The sequence below is a fragment of the Arvicanthis niloticus genome, chromosome 1 (assembly GCF_011762505.2).
Source record: "Arvicanthis niloticus isolate mArvNil1 chromosome 1, mArvNil1.pat.X, whole genome shotgun sequence".
NCBI classification, from domain to species: Eukaryota; Metazoa; Chordata; class Mammalia; order Rodentia; family Muridae; genus Arvicanthis; species Arvicanthis niloticus.
In genome coordinates this window covers 131,182,279-131,201,916 of record NC_047658.1, presented here as the reverse complement: position 1 = coordinate 131,201,916, position 19,638 = coordinate 131,182,279, and the positions used below count along the sequence as shown (strand labels likewise).

Sequence of the window (19,638 nt, the reverse complement as noted above, 5' to 3'; positions counted from 1 at the left end):
GATTCTCACTGTCATCATACTAGTGTTACCTATTTCTACTTATTTTAATTACATTGGGTTTTCCTGGACAACCCCAGGTCATCCCATCCAGATAATACTGCTGAGGGAAATGGGATGTGTGGGAAGTTTGCTCATTATCTTAGTTCAAGAGTGCCATCTTCTGTTAGACTACAAAGCAACATTTAATTGACACTTGGGGTGGGGTATGAAGTGGAGGCCTGCTGACACTATTAGGCTGCATCACAGCTCCAGGATTCTCTCAGTTCCTAAAACAATACCTTCGCAGAACTGTCAGTCTGTTACTTCCTACTTGAAAATGGTGGTTCATATCCTTCCATTGCAGCACCTCTCCCAATCAGGGTTGGATGATGTTTCTGGAGGTGACATCCATGATGTTCTATCTATCCATGGGCCATTGCTACCTTTTCTTCCCCTGTAATTCCTGCCAGAATCTGGTTCCATGTGTGTTTTGATTTAGCTCTATAGGCAGGATTTTAAAAAACCTATCCATATACAATTTGAAGTATGTAGAGTCAAAGTCAAGATTGTAGCCAATATAAAGGTCCCCCTGGTTTTTATTCACAAGTCTAGACTCAGAAAATACCTTATTCTATAAAAGAAAATGGAGTGTTCCTGTGAGCTAAGTGGACAAGGCTGTTTTGATAGAAAGTATGGAAGGAAGCAGGAACAAAAGACTTGAATAACTTTTGTTCCTTGTTAAGGTTAAAGTCTTCTGGGTCCCCATATCCTTGAAGTTAGTTGGGCCTGACTGGCATGAGTTTGTCACAAACAGGTCCATTTTGATATGGTCTGTTGGGTCTGGAGCAGGAGCAGCTATGAACTTATTTAAACTAGTATTTTCTACGCTCCATTATGTTCTCCTTAGGGACAAGTGAGCAACTTAATTGTCTTTGTTGTTGACCTACCCTTGTTTGTGGGTTTTGGAGGCTATGGGTAGATTTGGGACTAAGAAACCAATGGTGGGAAGGATGTTTTACAGTGTTCTTCTGTGGCTGTGTTTTATCTTTGGGATCTTGCCCTTTTCTGCCTTATGTATCTTACATATTGTAGGTATGTTGATGTAGGATTCTTATGCATATTCTTGGTTGAGTTGCTCTTTTACCATGGGTAATGGTCTTTCTTTTTTTCTTTTTGTTTTGTTTTGTTGTTGTTTTTTAAATTCTTTAATCCTTTTTTACAGTCCTGTCTTCATCTCCATCTTGATCTGCACCCTACCCCCAACTGCTCCCCATTCCATACCTCCAAAGAGATGTTCCCTCCACCCCCACCTCAGCAGACCTCTGGGGCCTCATGTCTCTCAAGGGTTAGGTGCATCTTCTCTCACTGAGGCCAGACCAGGCAGTCCTTTGGTGCATATGTGTTAGGGAACCTCATATCAGCTGCTGTATACTGCCTGGTTGGTGGCTCAGTATTTGAGATATCTCAAGGTTCCAGGTCAGTTGAGGCTGTTGGTTTTGCAATGGGGCCTCCTCAGCTTCTTCTATATTTTTCCCCAATTAAACCACAGGGGTCCCTAGCTTCAGTCCATTGATTGGATGCTAGTATCTGCATCTGACTTTTTCAGCTGCTTGTTGGGCCTCTCAGAGGGCAGCCATGCTAGGCTCCTGTCTGGAATCACACCACAGCATCAGTAACAGTGTCAGGCCCCGTGATCTAAATCCCAATTTTGGCCTGTCACTGAACCTCCTTTCTCTCATGTTTTTCTCCATTTTTGTCCCTGCAGATCTTTCAGACAGAAACAACTACCTCCCTTTTAGTCCTGACAGTCTCTCACCTCCCAGGTCTCCAATACACTCTAGAGGGTCCCACTACCTCCTACCTCCCAAGGTTGCCTGTTTCCATTCTTTCTACTGGCCACCTGGGTGTCTATCACAATCTCTTCAGTCATTATTTAGCAGAGAGTGTGGAACATGAAGTCAAAGGATTTTTGAGGCAGAAAGTGGTGATAGAATCTGGAGACCACAGAGAACCTAAGATGCAGACATGGGACTTGGTAGCTATATGTATTAGTACAGGAGCACACTGCCTTAGAATTAGAAGTAATTGAAGGAATGTTTGCTGGAGACAGGTAAAACTGTGGTGGGCCTGGGAAGACTGGACTTAAATTTTTCCTGAAGCATGTTTTATGTCAGTATCTTTCTTTTGGGAGACATTTTTTTGTCTGACATCTTGGCTTCTCCTTCCCAGGTGTTTTTCAACAACATACTCTGAAGATTATGCTCCACAGTATGAATATCCATCACCTGTAAGTACAAGAATCACATTCTAATCCAACTTGTGTGTGTAGCTCATCACATCTAGAGCATAAGTCAGTCTTGGGGAAAAGGGATTGTTGAGATTTATGATATCTTATATTTATTAAGAGATTCAATAGGATGTATAATAGCTATTGTTGATTTTTGAAATTAATGGACTTTTTAGGGGAGAAAGTATTACAATATCTAAGACATATTTATCACTTTGTTCCTTGTTTGTTTATTGCCTCCGCCCTGAATGGGACTTACTGGGAATGAAAAACACCTTCCTATTTACTTTTATCTTATGAGCATATACAAGTATAGAACTTAATTTAGCTCTGGGAAATTGAGCATTGATTTTTTTTTTTTAGGTGCCCAGTTTATTATAGCTTTGAATATATTTATATTTTAACAATTAGGCAGCAGGCTGGAAGGAAAGCCTCAATAGTCTGTGAAAAGTTTTGTGTTGACCTCAAGAATAAAAAGTTGGAGAATAAAGAAGAGAGGGGAGTGGTAGGGGGGAGAAAGGGGGAAAGGGGAGAGAAGAAAGTATATAATAGAAACTAAATAAAGGAGCATTCCTACTATATTTACCTGATGAATCTTAGCCAGTAAAATATCTCTGAGATAGAATTAAAATACTTAACTATTGACAAATAAGGAAAGTGCTATTATTCTCTCAAATGCTATGGTTATCTACTTAGAAGAATCAAGATGGTAAACTGCAAAGTAAACAGGGCGAATAAACGTTTCATTCTTCCCACACTAACTAGTCAGTAAATTGTAAAGGAGAAAAACATACAAATAATTATAGCAACACAACATGAAATACTTTTTTGAAGAGAATCTTTCTAAGGCCAATGCAAGAAATATGGCTATTTAGACCCAAAGAAAGAGACTTTCTAACTTGCAAAGGCTCCTTCCTCACCAAGGGGTGACTATGCCACTAGAATCTGGGCTGTCAGGTGACTCATTTGGTCAGCCAAGCATGATAGAAAAGACCTTGTGCTAGTTACTTCATCTTTTGCAGTCCTAAGTAACCAGATTACCACTAAAGGGAGAGGCAGGGGAAGAACATTAAAGGGCGTGGCTAGAGATAAGGAAAACCATCTTGGGTATCCATCTTGGCTAAGGCGGAGTCTAACTGCAGCTTCTGGTTGGTCCAGCTCCTGAGGAACTCAAGAAGAGGATGGAGTTGTTGAGTTCTTTCATTTGCTTAATAAAAACAAAAATTGAAGGTCCCAAGAGCTGTATGGAGGAGACAAGACTAGAAAACTAATTATAAATGAAATGCACAAGTTTAATATAACTAAAACCTCAATGGATTTTGCCTTCTATCAGAATTTAAGATAATAAGAGTTATTTGAATGAACAAATAGAATAAGCAAATAGGAATGTTTGGAAAAAGTTGTAAAACTGATTTAGCTTTTATTAGTTTAGATAAGAAAAGAATTTATGATATCATAAATATTACATTCATGTTATTTTTTCTATTGAAAATAACTCTTAATATGTAAAAACAGGAAATATGATAGCTTGTAGGTAGATAAATTTAACACATATAAGAACAATTATTGCAAGAAAAATGTTGAAGATCTCACAGAAATGAGCATAGAAAACATATATGCAAGTTTTATAGTAGGAAATACAATTAATAAAAAAGTAGGAAATATGAGTTAAATTAAGATCTTTTGCTAATAAAATTGGCAATATTTTTACAAATAATGAATGGGAATAAAGATGGAATGAGATGGTTAGTTTCATTTTTTGTTAGGCAGAGTATGGATGTTTTCATACTTCCTGAAAGAAATTTGTCAGTCTTAATAGGTTACCATTTAGCCCAATAGGTCTCCTTTAAGGGATTTTCTTCAAATGAAAATAATTCGAAATAAAGATAAAAGTATAGCCAAATAAACTAGTCAGTGTGCTACTTATAATAACAAAATCTGGAGAGTACATCAGTATATAATATTAGGGATAATGTTCGTATTCTATAATCACAGGTGGCATTGTGAAGCCTTTATGTTCTTCTTGAATAGTTCTTAATAAATCTTCAGTGAAGGTTAAAAATTAACATAAACATGTGTATTTCATCAAAACTATATGAAAATACACATTCAATTAAAAAACATGGAGAAGCTCTCAAAATGTTGCCGAAATTGGTGATTTTCTTTATCTTTTAATTTTTTAAAAATTTCCAATGCAACAGGACCTATGATTTATAATAAAAATTATAGTCCACATACAGAGATGACTGAGAAGGCAAAGGCATTAACCACCAAGCCTGGCATCCTAAGTTCATCCTTAGCATCCACTAGAGGATGGAGGGAACTGACACACAAAAGTTGTTCTCTGACTTCCATATGCATCATGACACATGAGTTTCTCCTCCAGAATAAATAAACACAAGATATTGTTTTAAAGCATAAGGAAATGAACACATTATTTCAGACATGGTCCATTATTTTCACAATATCTGGTTCTATCTTTAAACTAAATGAAGTTGTGAGTTCTAATTTCATCTCTGTCACTGTGATAAAATATAAACTAAAAGTCCAGGTTGCAGCCCATCACTGTGGGGAAGTTACAATGGCAGGAGCTTGAAGGAGCTAGTCATACCACACTGTCTTCATAACGTTTCTATTACTGTGATAAGACACCATGCAAAGGTAGAGTTTATCTGGTGCTGTGTTTCAGAGAGTTAGTATGAGCATCATAGTGGGGAGCATGGCAGCAGCCAGGCAGGCTTAGTACTAAAGAAGTAGCTGAGAGCTTACATCATCTTGATCCACCAATGTGTTTGTTTATTAGAGAAGGGGGTTGGGAAGAGAGAGGGGAGAGGTAAAAGAGAGGAAGAAGAAGAGGAGGAGAAGAGAGGGAGAGAAAGGGAGAGAGAGAAGAGAGACAAAGGGAGGGAGGGAAGGAAAGGGAGGGAGGGAGAGAGAGAAGAGAGACAAAGGGAGGGAGGGAGGGAAGGAGATGGAGGGAGGAAGGGAGAGAGAGAGAGAGAGAGAGAGAGAGAGAGAGAGAGAGAGAGAGAGAGAGAGAGACTGTGAATGGCAGGCATCTTCTGAAACCTCAAAAACTGCTCCCAGTGTCACACCTCCTAATCCTTCTAAAACAGTTACACTGACTGGGCACCAAGTATTCTAATTTATGAGCCTATGGGGACCATTCCCATTCAAAGCATGCACACACACACACACACACACACACACACACACACACACAGAGAGAGAGAGAGAGAGAGAGAGAGAGAGAGAGAGAGAGAGAGAGAGAGAGAGAGTAAAGGCAGACAGAAAAAAATGCTGCTATGCTACTTGCTTGCTGCTTTTGCTCAACTAGCTTTCCTTACCCTTATGCAGCTCAGGGCCCAGTCTATAAGATGGTGATGCCCATGTTAAAGGTGGATCTTCTATCTCAACTAATAATCAAGACAATCCCCCACCAGCATGCCCACATACCAACCTGATCTAGACTTCAGTAAGAGTATTTTCCCAGGCATGTGAGGAACACAATTGGTCTTGAAGGATTTAAAGAAAACAACAACAGCACAACGTTGGTTGGGTAGGGAAGTGAGGGTGGACCCAGGAAGATTTGGGGATGTGAATGAGATCAACACAGGTGCACAAAACTCTCAATATGGAAAAAACAAAAACCAAAACTAAACAACGACAACAACAGCAACAACAATCCTGTCTTCCCTGGAGACTAGGAACTCAGCTAGAACAGATTCCTAATTGTAAACCCACAAAAAGCGAAGGAGAAAATATGAACATGAAGAACGGGAGCTGTGTTCTTGGGGCGCATAAGTCTTCTCTAGTCATGTTCCTCACATTCCCAGCCTTCTTTCTAATGTCTCCCTCTGCTTCCATGGCAGCTGCAAAGCATGCCAGGACATTGGTTTAGCTTTAACCAATTAGTTTTGCTTATTCACTTCTATTTTGATGCCAGGGTAATTGATTTTGAGGCCTGATTTTGATGCTGCTTTTCATAACACATTAACAAATGGATATTGTGATAGGATACAAAGACCTTTTAGATTGTAACAGCCAATGGTTAAAACACAGTGGAATAGCACTGGACTCTTACAATGAAGTTAACATGAAGTAAACAAGTGCACGATTAATAGAATACTGTAAAAGAAAGGAGTATATGTGTTACCTTGTTAGAGACTTCACAATGTGGCCTTATGTAAGTTAGCTTCTCCTCTCATTTCACCTAGAACCTTTACATATGCAATTCTTGAACAAATTTGAGAACATTTAGACTCAATGTTGTTCCAAATGTTTGTGAACTGAGACTCTACGTATTTTTATGCTGGTTTCTTACACCACCTTAATCCATATCAGTAGGGCAGAATGTAGGAAATAAACGCAATGCAGTTGATGAAGAACTGAATCAACATTCTTGGGATGTGTAAGGGAAAGAGTCTTTTCAGTTAGGGCTAACAAAATGAAAAAGAAATAAAAGGAGAGAGAGGACCTGTGTGATGTTCAAGCAGGTAAAGGTGCCTTCCACCAGGCCTGATTATCTGAATTTTATCCCTGGAACACAAATGATGGAAGAGAACTGACTCGAACAAGTTGTCCTCCAACCTAGAAACACACACACACACACACACACACACACACACACACACACACACACACACACTTGAAATAAATCAGTGTAATTGGGGGGAGCAACAGTAGTGGTGTAGTGTGATAGCTATGAGGTCATGATTAGTTTCTCTCTCTCTCTGTCTCTCCTTCCTTCCCTCCATCCCTCCCTTCCTCCCTCCCTTTGTGTGTGTGTGTGTGTGTGTGTGTGTGTGTGTGTGTGTGTGTGTTGGGGGCAGGGCTTAGGAGACATTATGTCAGAGATAGGACAGTTTTGGAGAATGACAGTAACTAGAGTTTCTAGTGTGGATTGAATCTGCTGCTGTGAGCTTGTGATGGAAAGATAAACCAGAATATTAACAAGTTTCAAAGTGTGCATGTTGGAGACTGACCTACAAGAGGGTCTGGCTAAAGAGTAGAGACAGAGACCCTTGCAGCTGATGGTTCTTCCCAGCCATGCAGCTTCCATTCGTTCAGTATCAGTTGTCAAGTGCCACCATATTTTCCTAAACAATGCAACCTTCTAAACTGTCATTCAGCTATCTGAACATTTGTAACCTAAAACTTGTTCTGGAACGGGATGTCACCTCTCTGTACTACATCAACACCCCGGTGAATGCAATGGGTACAGCAAAGAAACCACTAATGGCCTCTCTGTGATTAGGGGAAAACTGGCATTTATTGTGGATAAAAGAGAGAGAGAGAACATTCAGAGGCATATGGAGGAATCCAGAACAGAGAGGAAAAAGCAGCAGACTAGACATTGCTAGAGCTATCTGTGTGAGAGAAGGGAAGAATGGTAGGAGAGAATAGTGGAGATATCAAGATAGTAGAGGGAAGGGAGCAGGGGGAATGTTGCCACTATATAAAGAACAAACATATCTGGGAGAAGGGAAGCCTTGGAAGGAAGAAGGGCTGGACCATCATGTGGACTCTAAAAGTTATCACAAGTACTTGTAAAACAGGGACAAAGGGAGCCCGGAGGCCAGCGCGGGCTTTGCTATGCAACCACAGCTGTATGTCAATAGAGAGCCCTTCTACCAGAAACAGGGAAATGACTCCCTTTTGTGGACAAGCCTGCTTCTAAATAATGCTGGCAGTGTCATAAATGGCTTCCATTTCATGGAGTGGCCCTTAGGTCAAATCAGATAGAGGTTGGTCACTCCCACAAGCTTGTACCACCATTGCAGTAGCACTTGCAGGCAGGACAGCATTTCAGATGAAATTTCATTTCAGAACTTGTGGCTTTGTTGGTATTTATGTTACTCTCTGGTAGCATGCAGAGTATGTTTTTGCATCAAAGATGCTAGTCTGTAAGGTGAAGGCTTTAGTTAGGTACCAGCTAAGCTATACTTCTCTGTGTTCAATGAATTGTGTGGATGTTGTTTTCAGCAATAGAACCTTGTTGTCAGTTTGTGGAGAGAATATATATAAGCTTCTACTGTATTAGGTTTCCATACTACCCCTCAAATGGCTCTTAATTTGACATGTCTGTCCCCATATTGCCTCCCTCAGTACCCTCTCCCCTCTCCTTCCCCACTTGGTCCTTCTATTCCAGCTTCCACCCATCCATAACTATCTACTCTACTTTTCTCTCTTAATAAGATCTATATGTACCCCTAGTCCCTTACTCTATACCTAACCTCTGTGGTTATACAAATTGTGGTTTTGTTATCATTGACTTAAGAGATAATATTCACATATAAGTGAATATATAGACCATATTTGTCTTTCTGGGTCTGGATTTTTTCACTCCGGATGATTTTTTTTTCTAGTTCTATCCATTTACCTATAAGAATGTCATGATTTCATTTTTTAACAACTAAGTAATACTCTATTGTGTAAATGTATCACATTTCCTTTATCCAGTCTTCTGTTAGGGACATCTAGGCTGTTTCTAAGTCCTGGCTATTATGAATAAAGTAGCAATGCATGTGGTGAGCAATGTATCTGGTGGAATAAGCTGTCCTTTGGGTACATGACCTAGAGTAGCATAGCTAGATCTTGAGGTAGATTTATTTAATATTACTGAGGGACCAGCACGCCGATTTCCATAGCGGCTGCACATGGTTGCACTCCCATCAGCAACGAATGACTGTTCCCCTTGCTCTACATCCTCACCAGATCAAACTTTTATTTGTTTTACTGATCTTAGCCATTTTGGTGGGTATTAGATGAAATCTTAAAGTATTTGATTTTCGCCTTTTTCTGATGACTAAGGATGCTGAACATTTCTTTAAGTGTTTCTCTACTAGTTGTGTTTCCTCTTTTGAGAATTTTGTTTAGATCTGTACCCAATTTTAAATTGGATTGTTTTCTTGATATCCAGTTTTTAGAGTTCTTTATATATTTTGGATATTACCTTCCAGTCATTTTTCATTCTGCAAGCTGCTCCTTTGTCCCAACGACACTGTCCTTTGCTGCGAAGCTCTTCAGTTTCATTAATTGTTGGTCCTAGTGCCTTTTGTAATGGTTTCCTGTTCAGAAAGTCTTCCTGTGCCAGTCAGTTCAAGGCTAATCCTCATTTTCTCTTCTGTCAGGTTCAGTGTATCTGGTTTTATGTTGTTTTTGATCCATTTGTAGCTGAGTTTTGTACAAGGTGATAAGTATGGGTCTATTTGAATTTTTTTTTTTTACAAGTAGCATGCAGTTTGACCTACACCATTTGTTATATACTATATATAAAGATACTATATTTTTTCCAGTGTGTACTTATGGCTCCTGTATCAGAAGTCAAGTGTCCATAGATGTGTGACTTTTTCTGGGACTTCAATTTGATTCCATTGATCAATGTGTCTGGTTTTGTGCCAATACCATGCTGTTTTTTTTTTAAATTGTTATATCTCTGTAGTACAAGTAGTACAATTTGAGGTCAGTGATGGTGGGTGACACATTCAACAGTTCTTTTGCTATTCAGAATTGTTTTAGTTAACCTCTTCATTTGTTTGTTTGTTTTTGTTTGTTCTGTATGTGTGTGTTTTCATAAATGATACTAAAATTGTCTCTTATGATCTGTGAAGAGTTGTACAGGAATTTTGATGGGGATTGCATTGAATCTACAAATTTTATGGATTGGAAGTCAACATTTAGAAATAAGGATGGGCAGGGGTGGGAGAGAGTGGTGAGAGAGTCCACGGGAAGGAAGAAAGCCAAACACACAAAACACAGTTCTGCATCAAAGAATTTGGGACTATGAAAGATTTGACTGTCTTCTTATCACCTATTCTAAAGAGAACACATGGGCCTTCTGTAGAGGAAAAAATATTTTAAAATTCTAGAATCCTAGGCTTCAAATTTGCATGCAATAGACATGTCATATAGTTATAAATACAAATAAAGCATTGTCAAAGAAAAATGTCCTCAGATAATCCTGACCAAAGAATAAGAAAAATGATATGTGTGCTTCCTATTACTGAAGTGACAGGATTAATTAAAGCATGCACCTCAGGAAGAAGTAGTGTTCTTTCTAAGTACTCCAGTAACACTTGGAGTGTTACTGCCTGGAACTTAAGTGGTGCAATGCTATTTTAAAAAGTCAGTTTATCTTTTGAAGTGATTGTTCACACAAAACCTTATTATATGGACTACATTTGTTAATTGTGTAGCATCTTATATTTGTGCTCATAATCCAAGTGTCTTTATATCATTTGTGGTAAAAAAAAAAAAAATTCCTTGTGGTTCCGTGTTTGGAATTACACCATTTTTTCCTTTAAAAATGAATTAAGTAAAAAGAAATAGCAAATACGTCTTAAATGTATAACAAAACACACCCTGCTAGTTATATATTTATCATCCCCACTAGTTAGACATTTATTATTGCTACATTGGATGAATACTTTTATTTTTATTTAGTAATACAACCATTGAGAGGAAATAACAGTTCATAGGAACAAACTCACTTGAAGTTTAGTGAAGAAATGAGTAAGATCTGTCCCCCAGTGCCACCCAGGGTAGGAAAGGAAGATTCTTGCTCATTTCCTCCTATGTGGCTCTGCATATGTACTTAGAAGACTTTACTAAGGGAGGGTATGATTTTTATTTTTGTGCATAGGAGTCATAGAATTTTTATACATGATGCATACTAAAAATTATTAAAGCCCTCACAGGCAATCTATAAACTATATATACTTTGGTTTTGGCCATGCAACATTCACATCAGTCACATCAGATGATAGCTGCTTCAAACGACTTTTAAGAGTAAATGAGGTACCCAGAATGAGTGTACTTATGGGCATACTTGGGCAGGGTGGCATTTGCTGTACTAATGCCAGGCGGGTAATGGCTGTCTTTACAGTACACGTAAGGTTAGTTCATAGTGAATGATTTGGCTGGGAAACAACCCATTATACACGTTTATGGATGAGCTGGGTGGAGGGACTGAGACGGCTTTCAAATTATGATACAAAATTAGGCAGTTAACAATGTTCCAGAAGGCTGGTCTCCAACTGAAAACGACCTTGAAAAATAAAACCATCAAACTAGAAAGAAACCAAGGACATAGAATGAAATCAGTATGAATATAACCTCAGAATGGCATGTTGGAAGGTTTGGAATAGTTGGCTGAGGATTTGATATACAAGCTGGGTAAGGAACAGCACTGTCATTTTATCTGGGACACTGGTACAGGAGATAATGATACACAAGGATACATAAGGGTACCCAAATAACCTCTGGCAGAGTCAGGAGTGGTTTATTCTCAGAATATGGGTGACTGAACCATGCTCCTTCATCCTAAAGAATAAGAATGTAGCATCCAGTAAGCACAGGGTGTTCAAGCGGCATGGGCTTGGCCAAGCCTGTTATGTAAAGATGCTATGAATGCTATATCAGTCTATAGCATAAAACATGTCACTTGTCTTTGAACTACATCAAGGTCAGTTGAGAAACCCACTCACCCAGAAGCCTATGGTCACATCCTAGCTGGTCTTGCCATGGTCCATAAAAGAGAAACAAGGTCGCAGAAAAAGGTGTGGGAAGAAGAAACCTCCTTAGCCAGTTTTCCCCAGGGTAGCCTTCTTTATGCTCTTGCTGCAGCCTCAGTGGCTTCTGGTGGCTGCAGGGCTGTTTAGCCCCCAGAATTCCTGCTTTTTTTCCTCTACCTTTTACCAGCATGTTTTATTGCACCCCCTTAACCCTTTTCTGAGCAGCATATGCTCAGGGGATGAAATTGATTCATCCCACTGCGTTTTGTTAGGTCTTCTTCCATCGCATCTTTCACAGTTAGTGTTAGTAGCTCCCACTGAACACTTTAACCTCCCTGGTCCTCTTAGATTTACAATATTTCCCCTACCACTGGTGTTTTCTACTTTCACTTCTTTGTAGACCCAGCCATGGGCACCATTGGCTCTCAGAACTCTGCTCCCCCAGTTTCACACAACCTCAGAGAATTCACGTGCCCCGTTATCTCTGCACCGATCATTCTGGGAGTACACTTTTTTGTTATTATATGGTTTAAATATTACAAGAACATTTCAAAAAAAATACACAAGGGATATCTACATAACCTCTACTGGAGTCAGAAATGGGTGACTGAACTATGCTTCTTTATCCTAAATAAAACATGCATGCCAGAGCCTAGGACACATAGCTACAGTACAGTTTTCAACCTCGGGGAAATTCACGGAGTACAATTATGTAATCCAGTCTACAGCAGATACCAGCCATGGTACCTGGGATGTTCTCTATAGCTATTTTTTTCCATGTTGATGATCACTGCTGCGTGTAGGGCACTGACTTCTCTCCAGGCCATCTGTCCCATCGCAGCAGCTTCCAAATAAACATTTTGTACTGATGCCATCTCAAATTAGAAATGTATAAAATGTGACTCACAATTTCCCTGTAAAAGACGGCCTCCTCCATCTCCATGTCCTATTCTTTTCAGTGGCGTTACAACTTTCCTCACCATGCGGATTTGATGCTATGAATCATCTTGGCTTCTTTGTACCCAGTTAGCCATGAAAATGCTCTAAGTTCTTTCTGTGAAATGTCCCTTCTCTAGATCCTGCAGGAATCTCAGTGAAATGATGTTTATTACTACACACAACACATATACTTCTCAGTTATCCTTGTATACCTGGATGGCTCAGAAAAGTCTATCAAATCCTAGCTCAGCCTCAGAGAAACAGGCAGAAACTATGGTCTTGGTAGCACTGAATACTGGGCCCGCCAACAATGTGTAGCCATTCAAATGCCTGTTTCTACATAGAATTCTGAACTCTTCCTACAACCACAAAGGAAAGGCTAGATAAGGGTTTTAAGTATTCTGTTAGAGTGCTGAGCATATTACAACTGTCTGTGTTTGAAGATAAGTGAATCTAACTGGTAGCTAGACTTTTTCTTACCAACGCTATCACTGGGGACAATTTCTCTCTCTCTGGATAGAGCCTTTTGATGCTACAACTTAGTTATTATACAAAGAATATACAAATCTCTCTCTCTCTCTCTCTCTCTCTCTCTCTCTCTCTCTCTCTCTCTCTCTCTTTCTCTCTCTCTCTCTCTCTCTCTCTCCTTCCCATTCTCTAACTTCTTAATTTTTATAAAGACAGGATCTCACACTGTAGCCTAGGCTCTCAAGACAGTCCTTGAGCCTTAGCCTACTAAATGGGAGGTATTATAGGAGCAATCCCCTGTGTCCAGTCCAATCTCTCTTGAAAATACTCTCACTTTCTCAAAGATCATCTCCTGTGCTCTGTGTGCAGCCAAGAACTAATGAATCAAAGCCAAGACTACTATCTTTTCAAAGTTCTTGTTCTAAGGTTGGTCTGGATTGCATCTGGAAACTTGGCTTTGAGGATCACAAGTCCCTTATCAGAGTGGCTCCTTGTGACAAAGCTACCCATATGGTTTGTGCCAAACAGCTGTTTTTCTTCTTTTAAGTATGAAATGTTGGTGCATGTAGACTGAAGTTGGATGTGACCAGTGCCCGATAAGGACTCTGGGCATGGATTTCTAATGAGCTTCTCCTGTGAAGAGGCTTTATCCTTCTCAGCTCACTGGGATAGTAGTCCAGGGGTCTGCACCTGGCATCCTCTGGACTTCAGCCTATGCACCTGTTCTCGGTGATGATTTTGCTTTACATCCTTGTGAAATAAACAGTCAGAGCTATGTGTAGAACTCTAAAAACACAGCTGTGAGTTTTTCTAGAAAATTATCAGACCCAAGGAGGATATAAGGTTCTTAGTCCAACTTATTCTTCTCCCCCAAAAGTGGAGAGAAAGAAGTGGGTTAAAAATGAAGGTAATCGATGCTCCACCCCACATGGAGGGATGCCCTGTGCTGAGAAGCTAAGTCTGTTTCCTGCCTTGGAATCTGGATGAACTGTATCTCTGCTGGAAATGGTGCTGTGTGACTTTGATTAAAACCAGTGCACATTCCTCCCAATTCACTTTGTGTCACGTTCATCCTTGGAACTTGGTCCCCACCGAGGAAGCCCAGGCACACAAACAGGAAGGGCCTGTGCAGTCATTCTAGCCAATAGCCCAGAGCGTATCCTAGTGGCAACGTACCGTTAACTATCACCTGCAATGAGAAGATGCTCCCAGGTTTTGGGTCTCAAGGATCCCTCAGTTTTTCAGGTCATCCCAGCTGATTGATGCCCTAGGCATGGTGTTATGAGGTGCTGTCTTTGATGTGTCTTGTCTGAATTCCTGACCCAAAGAATGAAGTTTGAATATGGTGTTCTCTATCTGTCCCCATCTGGAGCAAGGCACTCTAGTGCTCTTTCCTTGTCACTAGTGGCTAACATGGATCAATGATGTAACTCACAGTCCTTTTTCTTTCTGAGCTTAGCTGAAGATGGCTTGAATACCTTTCCACTCTCATTGGTACTGGAGATGCCACAGAAGCCTCTTGGACTCACATTTTATCTCCACTCCAATGCTATCTTTATCAATATCCCCCTTTCAGAACTGCAGCTACTTCCAGATTTTTGGCAAAGGTAGCTCAGGAGAGATGACTCTTAAGAGAACCTTTCTAGGCACCTGACCATCCAAAGCAAGTCAGAGGCAGTGTGAGAGCTCACCAAATTTAAAAGTTCTCAACTGGATCGGGGCCAGGAGACACACACACACACACACACACACACACACACTATATATATATATATATATATATATATATATATATATATATTCTAAATTATCTACTATACTTTTTTTCTGTCCAGAAGAAAGGGATCCTTCATGGTTAAAGAGCCAGGATGGGAAAAGCACTGCCCTTTTCTGCTGTCCTGGTTTCCTTCTCTTTCAACTTTTCTTCCTAAGGATTTCTAGATAGACCTTGTTTTCTTCCCTCCCCAAGTCTTCTGTAAGCTATTGGAGTAAAGGATAGTTTCTGTCTACATCTAAGGGAACCCTTTGACCTCCCGTTTGACCACTGGTGTTGCAACTCCTCAAGCCCTGTGCATTTACAATGAGGCTCATATCTTACTGGGAAAAAAGTGGTTTTCATGCTGCAAGCCGGCATTACTTTGGTCTTTGACTAGTATTGTTCTGAAACACATTTTAAACTCCATTTGAGCAAATAAGTAGTTACATGCACTGATAGGAAAACACATTAATTTTTAAATTAACTCCCCCTGTTTATTGGTTTGCATGGTACTCCAAATTGCTTGCTTCTTTGGGACTCCCACTATCCCAGTTCTGCCTTTGGGCCTGAGCTGCAGTCACTGTGGGGTACGTGATTCTTTCATGGTCCGTCTCAGGGCTTTTATTTCCTTTGAAAGATTCCTTGTTTTATTTCCTAATGAGAAAGTTCATCTTCCCAGTTCCTAATGATTTTGTTGTTGTTTCTGAATGCCTGCTTTGTTTCAACCTTTCTGATTCCCAGACATCCACTTTATCAGACTCTCACTGTCTAGTGTCTGCTCTGCTGCCATGGCTTTGACTCCTTTCCTTGTTCCAAGGGCCTTAGTATTCCCATGTTGCGTGAGAAATTATGTCAAGATGCTTTTAGCAAGATGCACACAATCAAACTTAAACCGAATCAGGCAGTAAAAACAATCGATTGGCTCACATTTTGGAGACGTTAGACCTCAGGAAAGGATCAATAACTACAATGTATCCTGTTTCTTACTGACTTTCCAATCTGCCTTTTACAGTGTTGGCTTCAGGGGCTAGAAGCACCTTGGGTTTAATACCCAGCACTAAAAAATAAATAAAAAGAAAAGAAAAACTTGATTTCACAATATACTGGCTGCAGGGGCATTTCCAGGAGCAATCTGGTCTAGAAGCTTTCTCATTTACGTTGGCAAGGTCTCTAATGACTTGTCCTAATCTTTGAAGGCCTGCTGACTTGAGAATGGTGTGAAAATACATCACTTTTCTTAGGCCTATTAGAGTCTACCCCTACTTCTGGGCCGAGGTCACCCTGCTACACACTGACAGTTACACACTGGGAGAGGAAACCCAGGGTGAGCTGGGATGAATGCTCAACATTTTGTACAGAAGATGAAGCTCACATCCTCCTTGGATCTCTGACCTCTCTGGTCACTTGAAATTGGAATCATCAGGGGTATTTATGGCACAGAGACTGGTGACTGTTACCCGCTGGCTCATTTGTTCAGCTGGCAGGTGTTCTGTAATGTGAGTTAACAGGCAGCAATCTTTTGTCTGGTTTCTCTGACTTCAGAATCACTCCTGTCAGTGTACATGTTGATTTTAAATACTTTTACTGAGCTAAAATGCACATACTATGGAATCCATCTCTTCTGAGTACTTGGCTTCTTTCATTTCGAATAGCTTCTTAACTCAGGTCATAGTAGTCACTGGTACTTTAGTTCTCTTGGTACAGAGTAATATATCTGTTCATCCATCCATATCCTATGGGGATATCCATCCATAGGGTTGGAGGGGGAGCTGCTAGAACTTCTCCAGTAGGGCCTGGCCACTTTCCTGTCTTGAGGGTTTACAAAGTATACAAAGTATACAAAGGTCCACAGCTTGCCCCTTGAGTGGCATGAATGGCCAACATTGTGCTCAACCCATGATGGTCACATCACAGGTAAGTGGGTTCTATGGTTGAACATATGGTTAAAATGTCAATTAAAAAAAAGTCTGAGATGAGAGTGTCTTTGGTGTTCTTTAACGGTTTTATAGCTTGGGCAGTTTCATTTCAACCTTGTTCTGATGCTTTAAAATTAGAACCGATTTAAAGCAGAAATGAGGTGATGCGTTTTTATCAGTTCTTATGTTGTAGCTCTGCTTGTCACTCCTGGTATAGTCAGAGAGAGTCATTGCTTGCTTGGGGAATGGTCAACAACAGCATCGTATTCATTACTATGAAGCTTGACGTGGTTTAAACTATATCTGGTTGTTTTCAGTCAAATTTCTCATAAGAAAGAGCCTTGGAGCTTGATATCCACCATTGTGGAAAACATGATTTAATACTAACTATTAAAAATTTAACACAAGATGCTGTTCTTCAGAATAATCCTGACTCACCAACAAAAAATGTTGAAGGAAAGTTGTTAATTACTTTAGTTTTACTTAGATTACCATAACGGATAAGTTGGACTCCATCTTGTATATAGTTTAGAAATTTTTTTTTTACATGCATGCTACTATACATTTTTATGTCTTATAAATTAAAACTACAGTGAGTTTGATTCTTCTTTCAGAATTGGAAGCACTTGTAAAATGCCTAACCAGTGTTTGGTTGCTCTTCATGGAAGCATTTGGTAAAACCAAATTAATCAGTTGTTGAAAATTCACCTTTAGCCATAAAAACCAACTTTCGGTGCGTGCTCCTCTGAACATCTACTTCAGTCCCTGATCGTTGTTATTTTCTCATTGTAGGCTTGTCCACGCCAAGACGAGTACTCCATAGTCCACAGGAAGTGCCGTTCTCAGTTCACAGACCTCAATGGCTCCAAAAGATTTGGCATCAACACTTGGCATGATGAGAGTGGGATTTATGCTAATTCAGAGGCAAAACAAAAACTCTACGTATCATCGGCAAGCAATCCTATTGTCCCACTTTAAAAAGCAATGTATACAATCAGACTCTCAAGCTAATGAAAAATAACAAATGTGGTAGTTAATAATTTTCATAATAAACACAAAGTCTTCCAAATCTAAGGAAATGTTTATATCCCTCTCTATTCTCACGAGCTACCCTGATATTTCCCCCCAAATGTTGCAGACGTACCACTAAGAAGAGGCACACAATTCTAGGATGCACTTTTGGCTGCAATCTTTGTTGTGTGGGATATGCATTTCTTTTATTATTACAAAAATGGACTCTCCAACTTGTGATTGTTTAGCATGTAGATTCAGGGCCTAGCACATGCTAGGCAAACACTGCTCTACTGAGGTACATTTCCACCCAATACCTTCTCACTTAAAAAATTAGTGAAAACATAGCAGTTGTTGATATTTATGCCATATAATATGTTTCAATATAAGTATACCCTGTACAGCCAGGTGTGGTAAGGCATGACTGTGATCCTAGCACTCAGGGGATCTCAAGGATCAAGTGGTGGAGGCCAGGCTAAGCTACATAGCAAGTAAAAAAAAAAAAAAGCTAAAACAAAAACGAGCCAACAAAACAAACCAACAAAAAACAAAAATGAAATACACCATGTATAATGTTCAAGTTGGATAATTGGCTTTTCAAAGTTTTATCACTTCTCTGTGTTAGAAGCATTCGCAGTTCTGTGTTTTAGGTATTTTGAAGTATACAATTATTATAACTGAATTTACCCCCACTGCTTTATAGAACACCAGAGCTTGCTCCTTCTTTCTAGCTGGTCCTGTTTTCCATCCTCTGTCTATCCCACCTCTCAGCATTCTCCTAGCCCAGTGACCAGTGTTCTTCTCTCCACGTTAAAGACATACACCAAAATATAGGTTACGCTTATGTTTTAGATAAAATAAGACTAAGAGTTAAACTTTGGGCTCCATTGGTCCTACAGTGGTGCTCCGATAGAGTGGGGGAGGAGAGAGAGAGGAGAGAGATAGAGAGAGAGAGAGAGAGAGAGAGAGAGAGAGAGAGAGAGAGAGAGAGAGAGAGAACAGGCTTTTATGTTTCCATGGTAGCTAGTTTTACTTCATTTATTCAAGGTAAAATCTTTTGAGTCTGTAAAATAGAAGAGATAAGACAGTGAGATCTTAGGAGGTTGTTGGAGGATCATCTAGGATTAGATTGAAAGAAATCTTAGGAGTGTCTTGACTTTCCTTCCCATAAATTAGGTCCTTTATGGTATTAGCCACCTGGGGCTGCAGGACAAAGTGCCTCATACAATTGAAGTCCATTTTTTTTTTCAGAGGCTGAAAATGTCTAAAAATGATGTTTCGGGCTGGCTTTGTTTACTGCAAGGACTCTTCCTGGTGCTTTGCTGTGTCCTCTGATGTAGGAGAGGGGTAAAGTTGCTCTCTTCTTAGACAGCCACAGTACAGTTGGGATGGATCCCACCCTTATGATGTCACTTAGCCTTAATTACCTGCTAAACACCATATCTCCCCAATAGTCATGCTTGGAGCCTAGGGTTCTGAGTATGAATTTGTCCAGGACATAGAGCATCACACAATATATGCAGGATACAGTAGACCAGGCTTCTATTAATAGCATATTCTGAATTCTGGCTGATTTTTTGAGGTAAATTTGTACTTGATTTCTTTTGAGAATGGGTTCACTGGCTGTTGTTTCCTATCATTATTTTTAAATTTCATTTATTTTTAGTCATATCTCTGTGTGTGTGTGTGTGTGTGTGTGTGTATGGTGTGCACATACATGCTCATGCACAAGTTCTTGTAGAGGACTCATCAGATCCCCCTGGAGCT

The 19,638-nt window shown here is 39.8% G+C and overlaps 1 protein-coding gene across 1 annotated transcript in view; it reads left to right on the top strand.

Annotated features, from left to right (window-relative positions):
- The window catches only part of Cfap95 (cilia and flagella associated protein 95), a 100,218-nt gene extending 82,289 nt beyond the window's left edge, over positions 1-17,929 (top strand). The window contains exons 5-6 of the mRNA XM_034484662.2: positions 2,209-2,266; positions 17,653-17,929. Coding sequence (XP_034340553.1) covers positions 2,209-2,266; positions 17,653-17,838 — 244 coding nt within the window. The 3' untranslated portion in view covers positions 17,839-17,929. The remainder of the gene's footprint in view (positions 1-2,208; positions 2,267-17,652) is intronic.
- The last annotated feature ends 1,709 nt before the right edge of the window (positions 17,930-19,638 follow it).